Source organism: Callithrix jacchus, chromosome 10 (assembly GCF_049354715.1).
Source record: "Callithrix jacchus isolate 240 chromosome 10, calJac240_pri, whole genome shotgun sequence".
Classification (NCBI taxonomy): domain Eukaryota; kingdom Metazoa; phylum Chordata; class Mammalia; order Primates; family Cebidae; genus Callithrix; species Callithrix jacchus.
The window spans coordinates 116,077,611-116,097,566 of record NC_133511.1 but is presented as its reverse complement, the minus strand read 5'-3'; the positions used below and the strand labels follow the sequence as shown (position 1 = coordinate 116,097,566).

The window sequence follows — 19,956 nt, the reverse complement described above, 5'->3', positions numbered from 1 at the left end:
GAGGAGGAAATGTGGGCAAGTTAATGCTCATTCTCATTTTCCACATCTAAGAGATAATATGCCAGAGTATTAAATAATATAAAATAGTGCCAAGCTGCCTGACATGGTACATTATTCCCTTTCATACTACCTTGAACATGTGGATAGAAATAAAGAATCTCTCAGTAACTGTTTCACATTTTCCTCTATGTGATTTTTAATTTGGTTTCTACCTCCAACCTGACTAGAAATGGGCTAGTCAGGGTTCTTCTCTTTCAGTCAAAGGCTTAACTGGGGGTAGAGGAGTCAACTACTTGAAATTAAACCATGTAAAAGGAAATCTTTCTCATCTGCAGTCTAGCTGATAGGAGGACTACATATTCAGAGGGCAGAATATTGGCCTGGTGTTACAGAGGCAATCTACCTTTTCTAGGCTGACTGGCCCTGGGAGTTTTGCCCAGCGTGAGTGGCCTGGCATGGAGGTTTACTTAGCATGCTTGATTAGGCCTGGCCCTGGCTGGGAGGATTACGTTTCATCCAATACTGAAATCACTTGAAATTCCCCTCATTCACCCAAAGATACAGAAAAGAAATAACTCATGGTATTGCTGAGAAAAGAACTTTATTGCTAGCCATTCTTGCATCTTTTATTTTCTATGTGTTGAAACCAGATTGATACAAACAATATCTTCTATGTTAAAAATCATAAGCACATGGATTTTATCTCACACCCAGACATTTCATCAAACTATCAAATTATCTTATTCTGTCTTTATCTGTGGTCCTCAGAGCTCAACAGAAGCCAAGAAATAAAGTTTTTATCACTCTTCGCTTTTTGAATGCACCCACATTCAGAGAGCTCATTCTTGGGTGGGTCTGATGCTTGCAGTGGAAGTGAGATGAGGCAGGAGGCCAAACCATTCTTTTCAAGGAATGTCCTGACCTAAACACGACATTAGTATCACACATACACGCACACACACGCCTTGAAAGACAGAGAAATCAACTGAAGTGAAATCCAAATTATACTTCTTCCCTTATTTCCTCTTTACCAATCTCCTTTACATCCCGGTGGAGGTCTTTCTGCTTCCTGTGTCTCTATTTCACCCCTTAACAGAGATGCTCAGGTATCTCATGAAGAGCTGAGGTTTCACAAACAAAATTCAATCTAAATAACTTTTTAGATATGTATTCCTGAAATATTTACTAGTCCTCTCCCTGTCTGACAAGTGATCACAACAATGAGTCATCCTTTGGGCATTAATCCACAGCAGCCTGAAATAACAGCAATACCAGAGCTATGACTTTATACTTTCCATTTGTATTAAAACTCTCACGTCACTTAAACCTGATTATCTTTATGCTAATTTTATTCCGCGATTGGCCTTCAAGTTGTGCTAATTTGCAAGCATTTTCCAAATCACTCTCGTACATGAATGCAAGAAAAATTTATCAATTCTCATCTGTGCAATTCCTTGACTCAGGAAAATGGAATCTCTCTACCCAGAGACGACTTTTTAGAAGGTCCTCTCTGAAAATAGATGGAAGTAATTGTTTTTACAAAATGAGTTAGAGCTAGAAACTAAATCTATGTACCTTAAACTATAACTCAATATATATAGTTTTACCATACAAAACTTCCCAGAGATCTTATCTATAAGCAGATCTAAGAACCAAGAGAATAAAACCTAATGAACAAAATCTTGGGGTTCTATATCCTTAAAAAAACATAATTCCATGGTGTCATCATTATCCTCTTCTGTACTATAAGGCACACACCTAGAATAATAATCCACTGTAAGTCCCTCATTCTATTTGATTTATCCATTTCAAGGAAACATAATGCAATGTCTACACATTCAGATCTCATATATGCTGATTTTTGTTGCCCGGCCTACTGCTCGTCTCCCCTTTACCCAAGAGCTTTCCTCACACTTCTTTTGGGTGCATATTGTATGCTTCTTCAGAGACAAATACACAGATTTTTTGCAAAGTGCTGAGAATGCACTTGGTAAAGACGTGGTGATTCTGTGACTTAATTGTGACTTACACATTTTTTCTATCTCCTCCAATCCAGTGGTCAGTACTTGTGCCTTTTCTGGACCCTCTGCCACTTCAAATCCACCTTTTACACATATATATTCCTTCATATGCAACTCATGAGAGCTTAAGCCAAGCTCCACTGAGTTCTAAAATGTCTGCAGATGTCTGCTGGTATACCTGCTGAACATTAAACACTTGGAGAGGGGACACTTCTTTTTCAAAAACTTTTTTTTAGTGGAGGGAGTATGGGGGCAACATCTTTTTATTTTTTATTTAAAAAATTTCAAAATGTACTTTTACCTGCATAATTGATGGAGTAATTTTAGATCCTGCAAGTTTATAATCAGTTATTTCCCATTAAGAAGTTTTAGACAAATTTCTCCATTGAATAAAGTACTCCAGATAGCTCTAAGAGTTTCATATTAATAAGCAGAAACTTTATTTGAGAATGCTGCTGTTAAGCAGAAGAAATGATTAAGACAAAGCTTGAATGGAATAAGACTATACATTCAGTGGGGAACTATATACCTGTACCCAAATTACAAACGATCAACTCTTCCCTTATCTCATGACTTTTATTTTGTACCCAACCAGTAGAGAGTATTTTGTAGTTTTGTATTGAGACGTAATTCCTACCTCCTCCAGGAAACTGCTTTGGGCCCCCATTAATTTTCTTCCTTTAACTTCCTAACAAACCTGGGACTTACAAGTGTGTGTGTGTTTGTGTGTGCGTACACAGAATCTCTGGCATCTCCAGTGAGAAGAGAGTGGGCCTCACCCTCTCCTCATGACTTACTCCAGAGAATGTGAGGTGAAGGAGTTCTGTGACTTTTTAACTTGAGTAGTATTCCACTCACTGTCCACAAATGCTTGGGTTACTCTGTCTGCATCACTGATTATAGTAACAGTGTACATGTATGTATACACACATACAATCATATTTCCAAAATGCGTACTAGAAAGCAGAGCCTCACTTTCCCTGAACTGTCACAATGCCTAGCCCAGAGTACTGGTAATAGTTACTTCGTGGAGTTTGTACACACACCATGTAAGGATACAAGCCAAGTTACCCATCCCTTCATGAAACCTAAGGGAGCTAGTCCTGACTCATGGTTCATTTAAGAAAACAGAAGCCTCAATTAAATAAACGAACTTGGGCCCCCAATCCATGATCTTGAGTTTTAATCGATAAGTATAAAATAAATGACACACTTGAAAATGTTTGGATTCACATTATACCACCAGGTACACAGCCACATTTAACAACCTTTCACACTATATGTGGTTCTTACAAGAAATTAAAAGCAGAGCCTGAGTCTTTGTTGTGCAGCACAGAGGCTTTGTTGTACAGTTTCAGAGTCTCTGGCATCTCCAGTAGAAACAGAGTTGGCCTCACCCTCTCCTCATGACTAAGTCCAGAAAATTTGAGGTGAAAATTCGGTGACTTAACTTGAGTAGGATTCCACTCAATGTCCATAAATGCTTGGGTTACACTGCCTGCATTACTAATTATAGTAAAAGTGAGATAACCTGGTATAAGCCGTTGCCTAACCCAATATTCAAGAACACTTAGTGGGCACTTTAAAACCAAGCTGTACTACTATACAGCCCCAGCTTCCAAGGTTCAGAAATTTGGTGGGCCTAATCATTTTCCAAAGTGGAATCTTAAGATCTCCAGCTGCCCTCTTCACTGCCAAGTATGAACAACAAATCCTGGCTTTAACGCTAAAATTTGCAACTGACTTCTGAGGACATGTAATGGCAGCTGTTTTCCAGCAATGGGAATAGATTACATGGATGCATCTTCCAATATACTGTGACAAAGAGGTGTAGTGATTCATAATCAAGCCTCTAAAGTGAAAGACACAGAGGCTTTACAAGGAGAATGATCTGTGTTCAAACTTAGTGCGTCACTTGTTAGCTGGGTGAGCTTGACCAAATCTCTGTGAGCCTGTTTTCTCATCTTCCAAATGGGAGTACCACCAACTTGCTCACAAGGTTGTAAAACCTGTACATAATAAAGACCCTTGGCATATTGCCTCAATATAGTAAAGTTAGCTATTATTTTTATTATTTAAGCGTTTAAATTGGCTAAAGAGTCTGATTTTAAATTGAGTCTTCTCAGACGAGCCATCCAGAACAGAATTAACATATGTATATTCTATCTGTAAGGCTGTTAAATGTCTGCAGTGGTTACTTAGTGTTAGGTTAGAATCCTTAAGTGGAAGGACGTTATCCCTGCTCCCACCCTCTTACACCTACAGCATGTACACACACCCACCCCAGACTAAACTTGTGTGTGTCTCCAACCCTACTTAATGAAAATGCCTGCAGTCCTTCAACAGGCTACAGGTGGTCAGGGAAAAAGAAAAAAAATGCCTGTAGTCTTAATCATTTTCAGAAATTTGAGATGGGAAAGTGAGGCCCCAGGGAACTATGTATATTCCATTAGAAAAGAAAGCAAGGAAGACAGAAGGGACCAACTGCTACATTTTCTTCTCCTTAGCAATATAATGGCTCCCATGTGCTGGGATCCCAGTCTGATGAGAAGAAATGACACGAAGGTCATGGATAGACCTCACTGTCCACTGTGAAAGCTCCTGCAGCACCTTTAGGCCCCATAGCTTCTTCTCAAAGAGACCACCATCTCCAACACCAACAGGCATCCCATCAGCCTCACTGGGGGGAATCTTGTATTCCAGGAGTACCATTAACTCCTCTATCTGGTAAGCAAAGGCAGCAACTTGGAGAAGAAGGCTATGTATAGCTTGATGGAAGTCACCTTCAGTTGGGGTAAAATGCACCTGCTGGTCTTCTAAAAGCCTGGCCAACAAAACATGGAAGGCACGATAAGCTTGAAGATTCTCTTGGAGTCGCTCTGCCTCGGTCAGCTCACTCCACCGATCAGTGCTTGCCATTGGCACCCCATCCATAGAATTCAGGTTGATGTTCTTATCCAGGCCCTGATGCTTCACCTGGCCGAGGATACAGGAAAATACCACAACTTCTGTAATCAACCCAATGTCCTTAAATCACTCCTAAATTTCATACAAAATCTCACTCACCTCTCTGGCCAAGGATCCAAGTTGTAAAGTAAATAATATGCCTACAGTAGGAACTCTAATTTGGGCTCCGTGACTGGGCTTTAGAAAGACCCAATACTCCCTGAAATTGAGTACCTATGCATTTTTCTTGGAAGAATGTTCAGATTTCACTAAGTTCTAATGGTTGAAAACTACCGATTTAGAAGAATATTTCCTTCTCACTTCAAACTCTCTTGGAAACGGAAATATTTTAATCATATTAAAGTATTTTTAAACATACTTGTAGACACCGGCCATGACTTGGAAGCCCTGAATATAGCCATTGTAGAATTTATCTAACTTCCTTCTCCCCACTGTGCACTCCCAAAGAGTTTGATTTCTGTCTGGTTAGGCTACACAAAGATGAATCAGTTCTTAGAGAGCCTAAATTCAGAACTCTCCACAGGGGCTGGAGTATTTCCACAGCAGATCTTAAGTAGAGACTGATGGGGATCTCCCTACTATTAGATCAACCCGGAACTCCACAGTTAGCTCAAGAATTCAATACTTCCACAAGTCTCCAATGAATCTTCTAGATCTTTTTGATAGCTTACTTTTCTCTTTAGACATACTCTACTTTTGATGCAGAATACTAAAAGGTAGGTGGCTACATAGGAGAAATTGGTAGGATTTAGCAATTCCCCCAAGTTCATAGTACTCTTCCTCCCTATCCTATAAACTTTTCATTTGCATAGCTAAAAAATTCAGAACAATGGCTACAAAGAACCCAAACTCAAGAGGGCACATGGCTAATCTGTTCTAGTAGTATTCAGAACACATGCAAACAAATTTGGAATAGCTTCCAAGATATATAAGCCAATTCTATCTAGAACTCCATATATATTTTCTCATTCAAGTAACATATCTCCTAAACAGCCTGGAAAAAGAAAATAAGGTCACATGGGTTTCCTCAAGGAAAGGGCCCATGTCAAATAACCTGTATGAATGACTACATGATGAGAGCTTTCACAACTGGTAATGGAGCTGCCACATGAAGGTAAGTTGCTGGATCAGAAAATATGAAGAGAAAACAGACAACAGCAAAACAGGCAACTTACGTAAGATTCCGTAAGAGCAGTCAGGTCTGAACGAATCTTCCTTGCTAGCCAGATAGAGCGGCTACAGAGGTCCCGACGGTGAGGGGCCAGCGGTGAATGCTCTGCAAAAGCCATCCCCTAATTCAACTGTCCCAGGAAACAAGTGAGCTGGGTTTACTTCTGTCTACACTGGTCCAAATAAGAAATGTGACTCTCACAGACTAAACCCACTAGGCATTCTCCACTAATGGGATTGTGCACCCCACCCCCATGTGGGCCTGACTCAGAGGTGGTAGCAAATTCCTGGCTGTGGAATTTTTGTGCCTGTGTAATCAAAGGGCCCTTTTTAATCAGTCTTTTTTTTCCCCCGCAGCGTCTGCCTCCATCTCTCTCCTCCACTCAGTACTTAGCACACTTGTTTCTATGTCACTGTTTTGCTTTTGCACTTAGCAACAAGGTCACTATCATAATAATCCTCGTGGCACCCCTGCCTAATGTAATCTATCTCATACACACTTAGAATCAGTTAATTTTATCACCCTTCCTTATCCTCCCCATGTCCTTTTTTTGTAGGCTGGCGAAGGGTTCTCATTCAATAAAATTGTTATTATTATTGATATAGCTGTCATTTACTAAGCATCTACCATGGGTCAGACACTGTGCTAAATGCTTTAAAGCAATCCCATTTGATCTTCAGAGTAATTCTGAGGTAAATGCCATTTCTCCCATATAAGAAACTGAAACTTCAAGAAATAACATGCACAAAATCCAACAACGAGGTTTGAATTTAAATGGAAGCCTTTGATTCTACAGTTGTTTCTCCCACTGACTTTCCAACTTTATTTTCTGTATAGGTAGTTCACATTTCGTTCAAGAAACAAAGGTTGTGTGAAATAAGTCCTTTAAAAATACAGCATTTTTTCATGGCCATCCTTAAGTATTTTTTAAAGGTAATTTAATTTATACTTAAAAATCAAGCAAAGGAGCATCTCTAATTTCAATCACGGTGCCTTCCTGTTAGCTACATAGGAGGAAGGTACTGTTTAGGCCTGTTCTCTTCCAAAGGACAGGAAACACCCAATGCTAACTTGGTAACATTTCTAAAGCAGTCTACCTTAAGTGACAACATGCTTTCCTTTTTTCTTCTCTACCCAGTCATATCACATGGTTCTTAAAATAAGAGAACGAGCTGGGCTTTGAAATGACGATAAAAGAGTTAAAGGTATTTGGAGAGCTGCCAGTCTATACTGCATTTAACTTGGATAATGACACTTATTGGGTAAGGGCTGAAAGTTTCATTCCTAAATGAATGAATTAGCTTTCATCATTTATATCATAGATATTGCCAATAAAGCTGAAACATATGCCATCTTAGAAGCAAATTTACAAAAGTAAACAATAAATGGGAGATGTGAGAGAGCGGCCTGGGCAGCAGTTACAGTAGGACTTCTAAGAAGGCAGAAGGATCATAGTTTTTTCTTTTTTTAAAAAAATCAGTACTTGATACATTCAGTTTTGAGAAAAAGTACTGATAACAAATGCTATCAAGGCTTTGTCACTATCAGGATAAAATTAACCTCACAGAATCCTTAATGTTACATATAGTAGGTTAGTATGACCACTTTTCCTAGAAGGCAGTTGTCAAAAAAACAGCAAGATTTCCAAGTTTACTGAATGATAACAGAATCGTATATGTCATTTCAGCATTTTAAATCAAGAACTAAACAGTAAAACATTAACCACCTGATTCTCAACAAAAGCAAACAATAGTATGCCCCACATAACACCTTGTTCTGAGAGCATTTGGTTTGCTTAGCAGCGTCACATGTTTCACCCCTAAGATAACTATAACTCAGTACAACCAAGGAAGACAAGTTGCTTCCATGAAGACCACTTTTATTTTTCTTCTTTACATATTTATTTTTAATATACCTTACCTAGATTAAAAGAAAACAAAGATTTGAAAAGCAAAGTATCCCTTTTATTATAATTTCTTTTTACATAACCTTTTCAACCTATATTCAGGTAACTACCTGTCTCTCCCATGAAAGGAGAAGGGTCCTGCACATTACAACAGGCAAAAAAGGCTTTTAGGAAATAAAATATTTTAAATTGATCCATTACATTTGTTCAATTTTCTTGAGTACATTGGAAAGTGGGAAAAACACAAAAGGAGAAAAAAATGGTATTTCAAACAACCAGACTATAATAACCTTAGTTAGACTGATAGTATACTCTATACTTTTTCCCCAAACAGGTACAAAGGAGGTTTAAGTGCTCTACGTGGATGCTTTTCTATACCTTAATATTTTTATTTTACTCCCAGTACTCCCATGGCAATGGCCAGTGTTTGCTGAAACTCTCTGAAGCATATCAAGGAGTCTCAATTATGCAAAAGAACCCTGGGCAACCACAAACAAGAGGGTAGACATCCCCAAAAATATTAAATAGTTTTTATCTCAACTACAGTTTCAGAATTTATTAGAACTGCCAATTCAAGATGGAAATATGCAATGGGGAGAGTTAAAAAGGTAACAAAATTTGAGTAAAAGTATGAAATGTAGAACTTTAAGATGAAAAGAGCTCCTTGGAAGGACAATGAGGCATATGGAGCAGAAAGGAAAGCAGGAAAACGGCTGAGATAGTTTAATGACACCAACTCTTTACTATGTAGCATCCCTTTATCAAGAGGAAAAATATAAAGTCCATAAAAAATAGTTTAGTATTGCAAATGGCTGCAATAATTCATTGTACGCAAATGGCAGCTATGAAGAGGGCCCTTGTCCCCTAAAAGAAAAGGGAAAGTAACAGCAAGTTTCTAATTAGTAGAACTAGTTTTTTTGTGTGGGGAGGGGAGAATGGTATAGGAAAGAATACATTTTCTCCCATCTCAGAAAGATCTTAAAAAATGCAGTTTGCTTTTGTGTAGGTGGCTAAAATATCTGATGACTAACCACTGCAAATGAAACTTAAGGAGACAAAGGATAAGTGCGGCAAAGAAAAAGGCTAAGAGTGGACTATAAATGCTAGCTAGTCAAACAGTATAAAAGGGATTGGAGATCAGGACATTTTTGTAGACTCATCCAATCCATCTTGTATTTTCAAATCTACTCAATATACCAAAGTCAACTCCAAACCCTTACTGTTGGCAGGTAAGCATATTCTACATCCCTTCTATCTTTATTCCGTTTTCTATCCCCATATTGGAGAAATGGCAAATCTGCAACACTCTGAAAAGAAACAATAGTGCATTTGAGACTGTTGATTGTAGGTGTCTCACTCCCTACTTCCTGGCATCCCAACTGCCGACACTAGTGGGTGTAAAGTAAGCCTCTTTCAGAAATGACATTTTGTTAATCCTCTTTTTGGGAAAAAAGTATTTAAAAAAAATTGATAAACCACGTTTGTGAAAAACAAGCTGTTCTTTCCCCCCCACCTCCCAGCAAAACCTCATTCTTTCCAATAGCCATCATACATTTCTGACAAAGAACAATGAACAGGGTGCCTTCAATTCCAGCTTCTGAGGCACACAGGATAGGAACTGCCCTTTACCTAAAAATGAGCCAAAATAGGATTTTGGGCTTCTGGGGGTATGACTTTGTACAAAAACATTAGATTTTCTCTCCAGCGAACAGCAATAAACAATCCATGCCCCAAGAAAACCTCTATCCCAAGGAAATAATGATTCCCAGAATTTTAGGTGAAAGCCAAAGCAGTTATTATATAGAAGTATTAACTTTGGCTATTAATATTTTTCCTCTTCTGAAGTGTTACTGAAAGGGAAACAGCAGTTTTCTCTGATTTAAAACTTTAGGACTCACAGGCTTTGTTCCTTCACTAACAGTAGTGTCCTTCACTAATAGGGGCTGGAATGAACTGATGATAAAGCAGAGCAAAAAAACAAAAAGCAAGGAGCCAGAGTTGGGCCAACGAGGGAAATATAAAGAAATGGTAGGGATAACAAAAGAAACAAATTCACAAGAATCTTCTATCTGTAATTTAGATTCTGAACAACTCTCCTCGTCCTCTAGAAATTCCTAAGTCTCAATGCTCTAAATATCTCAGAGCATACTAGTTACCACAACCTAACATTCTTCTCTAAAAAGGCTTCCAAAAAAGCACTAGGCTATTGTAGTGATTTTGTTAGTGCTGAGGACCAGCTTTCTTTAAAGGCCACTGGAGAGCTATGATTTCAGAGGCTGGCTGTGCTTCTTCAACCCTATGTCTTGCCTTCAAAGTACCTGTTATGGAAGGGATTCCCATGTCAAAATAATCTAATCTCTCTCTCTCCCAGCCCCACAAAATATAGCAACGAAGACTCAAAAAAAAAAAAAAAAAAATCAGACTTTCTGTTAATAAATAAGGAATCTCAGGTTCCACAACACAAAAACACACATGTTCAAAGTGCAAATTTCCGCCATTAGCCTGGGACTTTTCTCATCGTCTCACTGATACAGAGCCCTGTCTTACAGTCAAAGAGACTGTGTAGAGGGCAGCCCCCTCCCTACTGGGAGCCTGGTTCCAGCAAGTGAGCACCATTGAGAGCCATATGGAGGGTTGGGAGGGGGGACTGAGATGCTGGGATCAAAGAGGAGAGAGGTGGTCCCCATATATCCTTCCTTTCTGAAACCCAGTGGGGTAAAAGGAAGAGGGGATGAGAGATGTGTGCTGTTTTAACAGCTCACCCTGCTAAGGGGCCCTAAAGTGCCAAGTCAAGCTGCCAGCCTCTGGAGATTAGAATTCTATGGTATTTGAAAATGTGTGCCGCAATGGGAAGGAGCCAGAACCACAGGGCAGCAGTAGAGAAGAAGGGATTTAGAAGACAGTAATATACTATTAAAAGCTGATCCAGAGCACATCAGAGTTACAGGTTGGAAGGGGGATCTGCCAAAAAGCAGGAAGTCTGCTGATGGCTGGAACTGAGTATGAGAATAACCCTCACTTTAAGAGCTGCTGCTGCTTCTTTTTTGTCTACCTTTCTGGTAAAGACAACATCAATTTTATAAGGGGGGCAATAGAGGGAGAATGGGGAATGGGGGTTGGAGGGTGTATGTATGTGTGTGCTGTGATCCACAATGGAAAGAGCAGGCCCTTCGGTTATTTTACTAGATTTTAAATGCTTTAGATTTTTTTTGTCCTTTTTAACTTTTAAATACAAAGTCTGAGCTGTTCCATGCCCAAAGTCTTCCTTTCCACTAAGGTCCGGTAGAGTCTGAATCTTCAATCAGAACCTCTGTGGTAGCACCGAGTATGTCTGAGTTCATGACCAGCCCTTCAGTGCCCCCACTGCTGCCGCTTCCCACAAAGATCTTCCCATCAGCCATCAGGCTCACCCGTTCTGTCCCACTGCAGTATGATTTTGACATCCCTTCAGCTTCTAGCAGTAGGCACTCTCCAGAGGTTGAGTTTCCCAAGGGCTCAGGAAGAAGAGGAAGACCCTGACCATCTGAAGCCTGCGTCAGGGACTCTGGGTTAGTGCCCAAGATATCTGTGCTGGTGATAAGGGCGCCTGCATTGGCAGCCAGAGCTTCTGCAATCAGCACCTCAGGGTGGCTTTTTGCTTTGTGTGCCACTACGCTGTCCTTCTTCTCAAATTTTTTGCCACAGATATTGCAAGAAAACTGGTAGAAGGAGTCTGCATCATGCTTCTTCATGTGCCAATTAAGAGATGCCTTTTGTCGACAAGTAAATCCACAGATCTCACATCTAAGAAGAGTAGAAAAAGAAATGGCTGATACAATAGAGAAAGACTGCTCTTACTCAGGGTTAGAATTCAGAGCTCATATATAAATACAATTATCAGTAACATACGTCTTTTGAAGGATTAGGAAATGTTACTAGATGGAAAACTCATCTGATTTTCTTCTGCTTGCTTGAAAAATAGAGGAAAATTAAGAAAAGGGCCACTAATGCCCCCAATCAACATCAACTCGTTTATTTGATGAAAGTTAACAGCAGTAGCAACTAAAACGTTTGCAAAGCAGCAAACCTTCAAGTAGGACATATATCCTTCTCACCCAGATGTTCACCAGTAAATAATACTCACTGTAATGGCTTCTCGCCAGTGTGAATCATCCGGTGCACTGCGAGATTGTGGGAACTCTTGAAGGCCCGAGCACAGTATTCACAGATATAATCCCTTTGATCTATGAAGAAAAATACTGTTGTTAGTGTTCTTTTTAGATACCCTGTAAGTATTTTCCCTACATTACAATAAGTAAGTAGATGATGCGGCAGGTGATTTAGAGTAAAAACAATGCTGCTTTCAATGTACAAACACTTTGGGTAAACAACATTTAAAAAAGAAAAATATTGCTTTAAAAAAAAAATCCAAACATTCAGTAGCATAAGAACCTGTTTAAAAAAAAAAAAAACTAGGTAAAAACTGAAAACTGAAATCCTAATCTTAATTTTACCACTAATCCAGGTTTTGGACAAAGTGTTTAGCAAGTAAACAACTATGTTTTCCATATATTTTATTCCTTAAAACAATTTCTTTTTCACAGACCATGAAAACTGAATGCTTACACAGAAAGAATCTGGCATTCAAACAAAACAAAAACAAAAAACAAGAACTTGGCACTGTATAGAAACTGATCCAGAGGTAATCATACCCTGTTTCCAGTTTAAAAAATGTTACCCAAGATAAACAAACTTTACTCAAAAGACTGGATATGCTACTATCAAATAAATGTAAATAATACCTGTACTTCTTTACCTTATTCTCCTACCCATCTTCTGCACCATTCAACTACCTCCCTTTGTCACTCACAACACCCTCCACCCCATTATACAGGATTTTTGATGAACATGCTAACATGGTGTGGAATCTATGAGGCAAAGGAGCATCGTACCTATTCATTTCTTTGCCACTTGTTTGGGAAGCCCATGGACAAAGAGGTGCTCAATATATATATTTGCTAAATTAATGACACTACATTTTCTACTCCTTTTGCTTCAAATTACTGGAATTCATCAGAATGAAAACAGGAATCTAAGTTACAAGGGGAACAGTATCCAATTTAATCCTCTACTCTTTTCCAAACAGCTTAGAGATCACCTGGATAGATGATTAAATGTATATACTGATTCAGCAGGTACAAAGCAGGGCCTGAGATTCTGTATCTCTAATATTAAAGAACCCAACTGATGTCAATGCTGCTTGGTTTGTGTTCCATACTTTGTATAGCAAGGTCTAAACATGCACAGTTCTAACTTAGGAAACTCTTAGCATCTCCCAGGTCACATCCACACTTCCAGTTCCATAGCAGGACAAACCTGGGTGGGGCATCTATTGCTAAAATAAATTATATTTGCAAAAAAAGTCTGCATATACTAATTTGCAGAAGGAAAACTAACATCGTAAAACTGCGGTAACCAAATATAAATATTTGAAATAGACTGAATTTACAGAAGTTTTTCATAGGCTTGTGATATTTAACTACAACAATCTAAAGCAGTTGTCAGAAATGACTTTTCTATGGCGTAAAACAGTATTAACAGGGAGCAGAAGGAACACAGAAATTGCAGTACCTATCAAGAAAGAGAAATAACTGTTTCTTGTGGAAATAATGCTGAAGAAACATGGTATAAGAAAACTAGACTTTCAAGTGATTAAGATTCAAGTTCAATCCTGGTATTGTGAAAAAGTCTACCATTTGCCAGGCTCTGTGCAGTCAATAGCACTATATATCTCATTTCATCCTTACAATAACTGATACTGATATCCTTAATACACAGAGAAGGAAAAATGAAAAGTTGAGAAGTAACTTGCCTACAGTAAATGAAGGAGATAATACATTTATCAGTATAACCTTCGGCAGAAGATATATTTCTACAACTAGAATCCCTAGACTTACTCTCCAAGATTGTTGAGAAGGTATTATGTAATTATAAAGTGTCTGGCACATACTCAGTGGTATGTACCCAATTTGTTCCTATTAGGTACACTGCAAAGAGATGGTCAGTGGTTACAAATAAACTGAATTTGAGTCTATTCTATAATACATATTGCATGTACTCAGCATCTCTTTTTGACAGTTCCTGTGGGAGCCTACATGCAAATTCAATAGCTAGCCTTTACAGTTTCAATAGCAGCAGAAAATTTTGCTTCTGCTAAAAACTGGCTATGTGACCATGGACAGGTTACTTAATCCTGCAAAGCTTCTGGTTTCTTAGCTGTAAAATAAGACCAATATAAACCAATTTAGTGGTATTGAATACACTGATTAGCAATAACATATATAAAGTATTTAGCCCACAGTTGACACAGAATAAATGCTCAATAAAAGATCATTATCCTGGTCAAAGAAGTTCAAGAAGTCAAAGGATGAAAATTCAGAAGTCCTAGTATGTCCATCCCTTGTAAAATTTGTCTTACTACATTTTATTTTCATACCTTTCTCTCACATTTGACTATGGAATCTTTTAAGATTTATGTTAGAAAAATGTTATCATTACCAACATATAAAACTAAAGTACAGTGCAATTGCCTACTTAACAAAAACATTTTAGGAAAGTACCTGTATGATGTTTGGCATGTCGCAGAAGTTGCTTCTGGAGCCTGAAGAGCCGTCCACAGGAAGGATGGGGACATACGTATTTCTTCTTCAGCAAATGCTGGTATTTAATGTGGTGCTAAAACAGAGAAAGAAAAAGGGGCAAAAAAAAAAAAAATATTAAGGCTTTTTCAAAGTACTTGTCTTTGCTAAGTCAAAAATACTGAAGGAAAACCAAACATTTAGATTTCACACATGGATAGTGTGGGAATATAATAAAATGACTAAGAACGTAGGCCATGGGCATATACAGACCTGGTTTCCAATCTGGGTCTGTCATTCGCTAGCCTTTGTGATCTTAGGAGATAAATATTTCAAGCTCCAGTTCTCAGTTGTAAAACAGAGATAACAATAACTTCTCACAGTGTTGTTACGGTGATAAGAGATCATATATTGTACTGTGCTTTAGAGCATCAAATGACATATAGCAAAGAGGAGCAGCTATTGTTGTAACTGAACCAGAATCCAGAAGTAAGGCCCTAGTGTCATGTTTTATTTGCTGCTGAAGATCAAACAGATATCTCCTAAGCATTATTTCGCTTTCATGTTTCCTGCCGGACCTAAATATAAGCTGTACCTTTAATTCATTAATAATAATAATAAATAATCTACTCAAGAAAAATAAAAACAAAACCTGAACTAAAACTCTTTTATTCATTCTACACAGAATCCAAAAAATCACAGTGAGTTCTAATTTTACTTTTTTTCTAAATCACGTTAAAATGAAATCTGTTACTCTTGTCTTGGCATGCTGTTACAATCATCTCGTATCAGAATTATTTACATTACACTGAGAATTATTGTAATATTGTAAGATTCTAAGAAAAGACCTCTATCTGGGCTCAGATTCTTAGTCACCTGTTTTTTTTAAACAGAAGGTGCTATGAGTTTGAATGTGTTCGCTGCAGTTCATGTGCTGGAAACTTAATCCTCAGTGTGACAGTGTTAGAAGGTAGGACCTATAGGTCATAAGGGCTCTACCCTTATAAATGGATTTATATTATCACTGGAGTGGATGTTACAAAAACAAGTTCAACCCATTCTTGCCCTTCCACCATGGGCAGACAGTTAAAAGGCCCTTATGAGATCTGGGCACCATGCTCTGGGACTTTCTAGTCTCCAGAACCACAAGCTAATAAATAAATGTAGGCTCTTCGTAAATTATCCAGTCTCCAGTACTTTATTATAGCGGCACAAATGGACTAACAGTGATTAACCCATTTATGCTGGAGGTTGCAAATAATTTTTCTGAAAAATCAAACCTTGGTGATGCTCTTGAGCAGTAATATATAAATAACTTGCACAAGCTTAGTGTTCTAATAACAGAACACTAGGCGTAAATGGGTTAACGTCATTTTACATTTAAAAAGACTTTTCTTAACATTACATGTCAATGATAAAGCCTACACAAGCCAACAAATTAAAGTCTCGTGATGCAAGAACAAGTAATGGGATACAACCTGAAAGGCTCTTACATAACTTCACTAACCTGCAAATAGCGAGGGTGAGCAAGGACAGTTCCACATCCTTCCATCTCACAACGGACATATTGGATTGGAGGCTTTTTTCTATTATCAAAATGCAGAAGAAAAATTAACAAAAGAAAAGTGGCACTCTACACAGTGGCCTTTGACTCAAACTGCTATAGGGAATAGCTATTTTACAGTAGGAAGCATCAAAATCTCTGAACTAGTATACAGATTACATAGAATTTGTGTTAGAAGTAACCAATAATTACCAAATATTTGACAGAATTAAAAAGTAACACAAATAAACTAATAACCACACCCAAAAGGTAAATTATTACGATTTTTAGAAATTTCAAGATCTTATAATGAAAATAAGAATATAATACTTGTTCATCAAGGACATTAGTGAAGTTTTGGTGAAAGTTTTAAATAGCCATTCCTGAAGGATTATCACGAAGTCTAAATGTGTGAGTTAAGTGTCTAGTACTGGAATAAGGTGCAAAACAGTAGGGGTAAAAACTCCTCACCTTCTTTTGGGTAAACGTGGACTTTTGTCATCTTTTCGTCTTCTTCCTCTCCTATAATTGAAGACAGAGTAATAGTAGACATATCCTGAATCAAAACTTAACAGAGTGAAGGCTGGCTGAAGAGACATACACACCACACACACACACACACACACACACACACACACGACCAAAGAACAAGTGGCAAAGGATAACCAAGAATACATAAAGTCAAAGACATATCTGGCAAATCAAACAAGATCTTATTCTTAATTTCACTTTCAAATCAGTCTGCATCACAGATTAAATATATGCCTTCCATAAACTATGCAATACTATGAAAGACTTAGATAAATCTCAATGTATTATTATTTTTTACTCTTAGTAAAAAACCTAAACATTTTTTACTAAGAGTCTCTCCTCCAGTGAAACTGTCAGCTGCTTGAGGCCAAATTTTTTTTAAGTTAAAAAAAAACCATATTTTGAAGCATGCATGTCAACATCCTTCCGCACACTCCCACCCTTTTTTCCACTTGTGGTTTCAAAATCTGTTAGATTTCCATTTTTAATAACTGCCTACTCACTTCCTCGGAGGTTCCTCATCCTCTCTAATTTCATTCTCCTCTTCTTTCACCTCCACCTCTACTTCCACTTTAATTTCCTTCTTCTCTTTCTCTTCTTTCACCTTCCCTGATTTTCTCCGTGGCTTTGGGGTTTCCCTGAAAACAAAAATGCATTTCAACACTAAACAAAAGACCCTTTCAAGGAAGACTATGACAACAAATTAAAGCTTAGAGTTATGATTTATCTGTTATAAAACTACAATCCTCAGTTCATGAAATGTGATTTCTTACCAATCTTTCCTCACATGCATAGTAATAATCTAAATATATGTATATGATGCTCATGGAATGAACCCTCTCCAGACTAAAGATGCCTGTAAATCAAATCTCACTATAATTGTAAAGAGAAATGAGATAATTAAAAAATTCTAAGTATTCAGGCAATTCATGATACCCTGTTGAGATAAAAGATGCAGACTCATAAAAACTTGGATATAATCAAAATAAAGTTCTACAAATGGAAGAGAGGATTATATCGGGATATGGTAAGATGTTAGACTTACAAAACAAGTGCATAATTAATTACTCATTTAAAATTACTTCTATACCCATTAGTTTGGCAACAGAAAAAATAAAAGAATTCAACAGTGCTTTCCTAATTCTATTTCACTGATGTGTCTGGAGTAAAATCTGAGACATGCCTTTCTAAGTGGGGTTTGTAGGTCTCATCTCTTGGATCATCTTTGAATGGTATCTCCTCTTCACTGATTAACATCTCTTCCTCCTCCTCCTCTTCCTCTTCGCTACTAAAAATAAGTAAATAGAAATGAGACATTCTGGTTTTAAGGATCATATCTGAGGGGATTTTATTTGGTAATTAAGAGGTAGCCAAAAACTGAAAGTCGTCCAGCATTTTCATCCTAATGACCTAACTGGACTGAAATCTAGCTGCTTTATCATAAAAAATAATAACTGAAACTAAAAATATATAAATCCTAGATATACTATCACTTTATTAAATAAAGATAGGATAATGGCTCAATGGCATTAAAAGTTAAAAAACAACTGATTTTGTAATATTGCATGGTTATCTGCTATATGGAAAGACCTATTGACAGATAAATCAGAACTTAAGACAGAAGATTCTAATCAAATCTCAAAACCTTGGCCGAAACACCCATATTTCACATTAGTGCCTACCATGGAATAAGCCCAAACCTCAAGACAAGACATGATTTCTAAGCTGTATAACTAGATTACATGGTTTAAGTTCTAACCAAGATCAACATAGAATCTAAATGCAGTATCAAAAATGCAAGTTATTTTCTATTACAGCTCAGAGTCATTTCAACTGGAAGCAACTTCTGAATCATTTACTATGACTATGCTATGTCCCCAAAAGTTTAAAAATGAAATCTTAATTTTTTTTACCTAATGCCACCTGGAGACTGATGCTCTTCTCCAACATCTAGAAAAATAAAGCCAAAACAAAATTTTATTTGTGTAGATATATTTTCTCTCTGCAGTCAAGAAATGCCAATCAAATTATGGCATGGGGTAATTACACAAAAGTAGAATATCTGCAAATTGTTCAAAGAAGAACTACCTACACCATCATACCTGTCCCTGACAGTTAAGCTGTTAAGACAAATGTTCAACACTACATTTAAAAAACAGCAACTAGTTAGTAAACAGCCATATTCTAGTTGTACTATACCATAATCAAGTTGGTCTGTATTTGGTTCTGACTTGCAGATGAGCTGCAATGAACCGGTCTTGGACCGAGAGCTTCGAGTGTTGTCTGTATCACGATGGCGAGAAACAGATGTCCTACTACTACGCCAGCCCCGGCTAGGTCTAGATGCAGCAATGGAAACTTCCTGAGGGAGGGCAGAATCTTCTTCTTCCTCTTTTTCTTCCTTGGGATCTAAATAAAAAGACAAACCATTCTCTTTAAGTTTACAGTTAACCAATAACCATCCCTGTATATCTAATTGTAGATACAGGTACTTAGGAATAAATTAAATATTTTCAAAGAAAAAAAACTAAGAGTTTTACTGAAATAATAGAAAAAATGAGAGAAAAATGAAATAAAACTTATCCTTAATATCATCATGCTAAAGAAATTACTTCATGTTGCAAAGCAGTAATTTTATGCTGCCTTATCTTCTAAAAATGCAATGCTAACTATGCAAAATACACTTAAATAATTGGATTCATGGAATTCTAGCTTTTAGATTTAAGTTTCAAAAAAAAATTTATTAATTACTTGGTGCCAAAAAGATGACCAGAATTAAAGAGGCACCAATAAGAAAGAACCATAGATCTAGATGTTATTTACAACCAAACAAGTCCATGACAAATTACTAAGGAGGATTTCCTAAACAGGACTGCTTTTCATCCTAATTGAGAGTTTTTCTTAGGACCACATCATAAATTTGACCTAATCTATACAGCAACTGCATGGTGAGGTCCAGCTCCGGTGCTATTCTGTTTTAGTTGTTCTATAAGACACTGTGTACACAGGAGGACACACAAAATCTGTTATTGTTATCCTATATTTCGTCATGTTTTAAGAGTGAATGAAGTATGGTAGGTCATCCTCTCTTGAGCAGTTTAAGTAATAAAAAGTTAACATCAGAAACTGGCTTTCATACCTGGAATAATTACTTAGACCTATATAAATTAGAAGTGAGCCCATTTTAACAATAGAAGATT

General features: G+C 37.4%; 2 protein-coding genes across 5 annotated transcripts in view; both read right to left on the bottom strand.

Moving 5' to 3' along the window:
• Positions 1 to 584: 584 nt before the first annotated feature.
• On the bottom strand, positions 585 to 11,424 carry CNTF (ciliary neurotrophic factor). Its single transcript, XM_009008163.5, has 2 exons — positions 6,164 to 11,424; positions 585 to 4,997 (listed from the first exon to the last, which is right to left on the bottom strand). Exons 1-2 carry the CDS (start codon positions 6,275 to 6,277, stop codon positions 4,509 to 4,511), a joined length of 603 nt encoding a protein of 200 aa, XP_009006411.3. The 5' UTR covers positions 6,278 to 11,424; the 3' UTR covers positions 585 to 4,508.
• Positions 8,018 to 19,956, bottom strand: part of ZFP91 (ZFP91 zinc finger protein, atypical E3 ubiquitin ligase) — a 44,441-nt gene continuing 32,502 nt past the window's right edge. For 2 of the 4 annotated variants that reach the window (XM_054240910.2, XM_009008164.5), the window contains 9 exons: positions 18,956 to 19,165; positions 18,670 to 18,706; positions 17,940 to 18,044; positions 17,260 to 17,394; positions 16,697 to 16,747; positions 16,190 to 16,268; positions 14,665 to 14,779; positions 12,189 to 12,288; positions 8,018 to 11,848 (listed from right to left, as the gene is read on the bottom strand). In XM_054240910.2, coding sequence (XP_054096885.2) covers positions 11,338 to 11,848; positions 12,189 to 12,288; positions 14,665 to 14,779; positions 16,190 to 16,268; positions 16,697 to 16,747; positions 17,260 to 17,394; positions 17,940 to 18,044; positions 18,670 to 18,706; positions 18,956 to 19,165 — 1,343 coding nt within the window. In that variant the 3' untranslated portion in view covers positions 8,018 to 11,337. The remainder of the gene's footprint in view (positions 11,849 to 12,188; positions 12,289 to 14,664; positions 14,780 to 16,189; positions 16,269 to 16,696; positions 16,748 to 17,259; positions 17,395 to 17,939; positions 18,045 to 18,669; positions 18,707 to 18,955; positions 19,166 to 19,956) is intronic. The other 2 variants (XM_054240911.2, XM_002755308.7) reach the window with 1 other exon arrangement.

Bases quoted from the DNA above. Each gene is read 5' to 3' on its own strand.
- CNTF (XM_009008163.5), bottom strand. From the start codon at position 6,277: ATGGCTTTTGCAGAGCATTCACCGCTGGCCCCTCACCGTCGGGACCTC. The intron at 4,998-6,163 runs GTAAGTTGCCTG...ATCCTCGGCCAG, and splicing joins CTGCTCTTACGGAATCTTAC to GTGAAGCATCAGGGCCTGGA.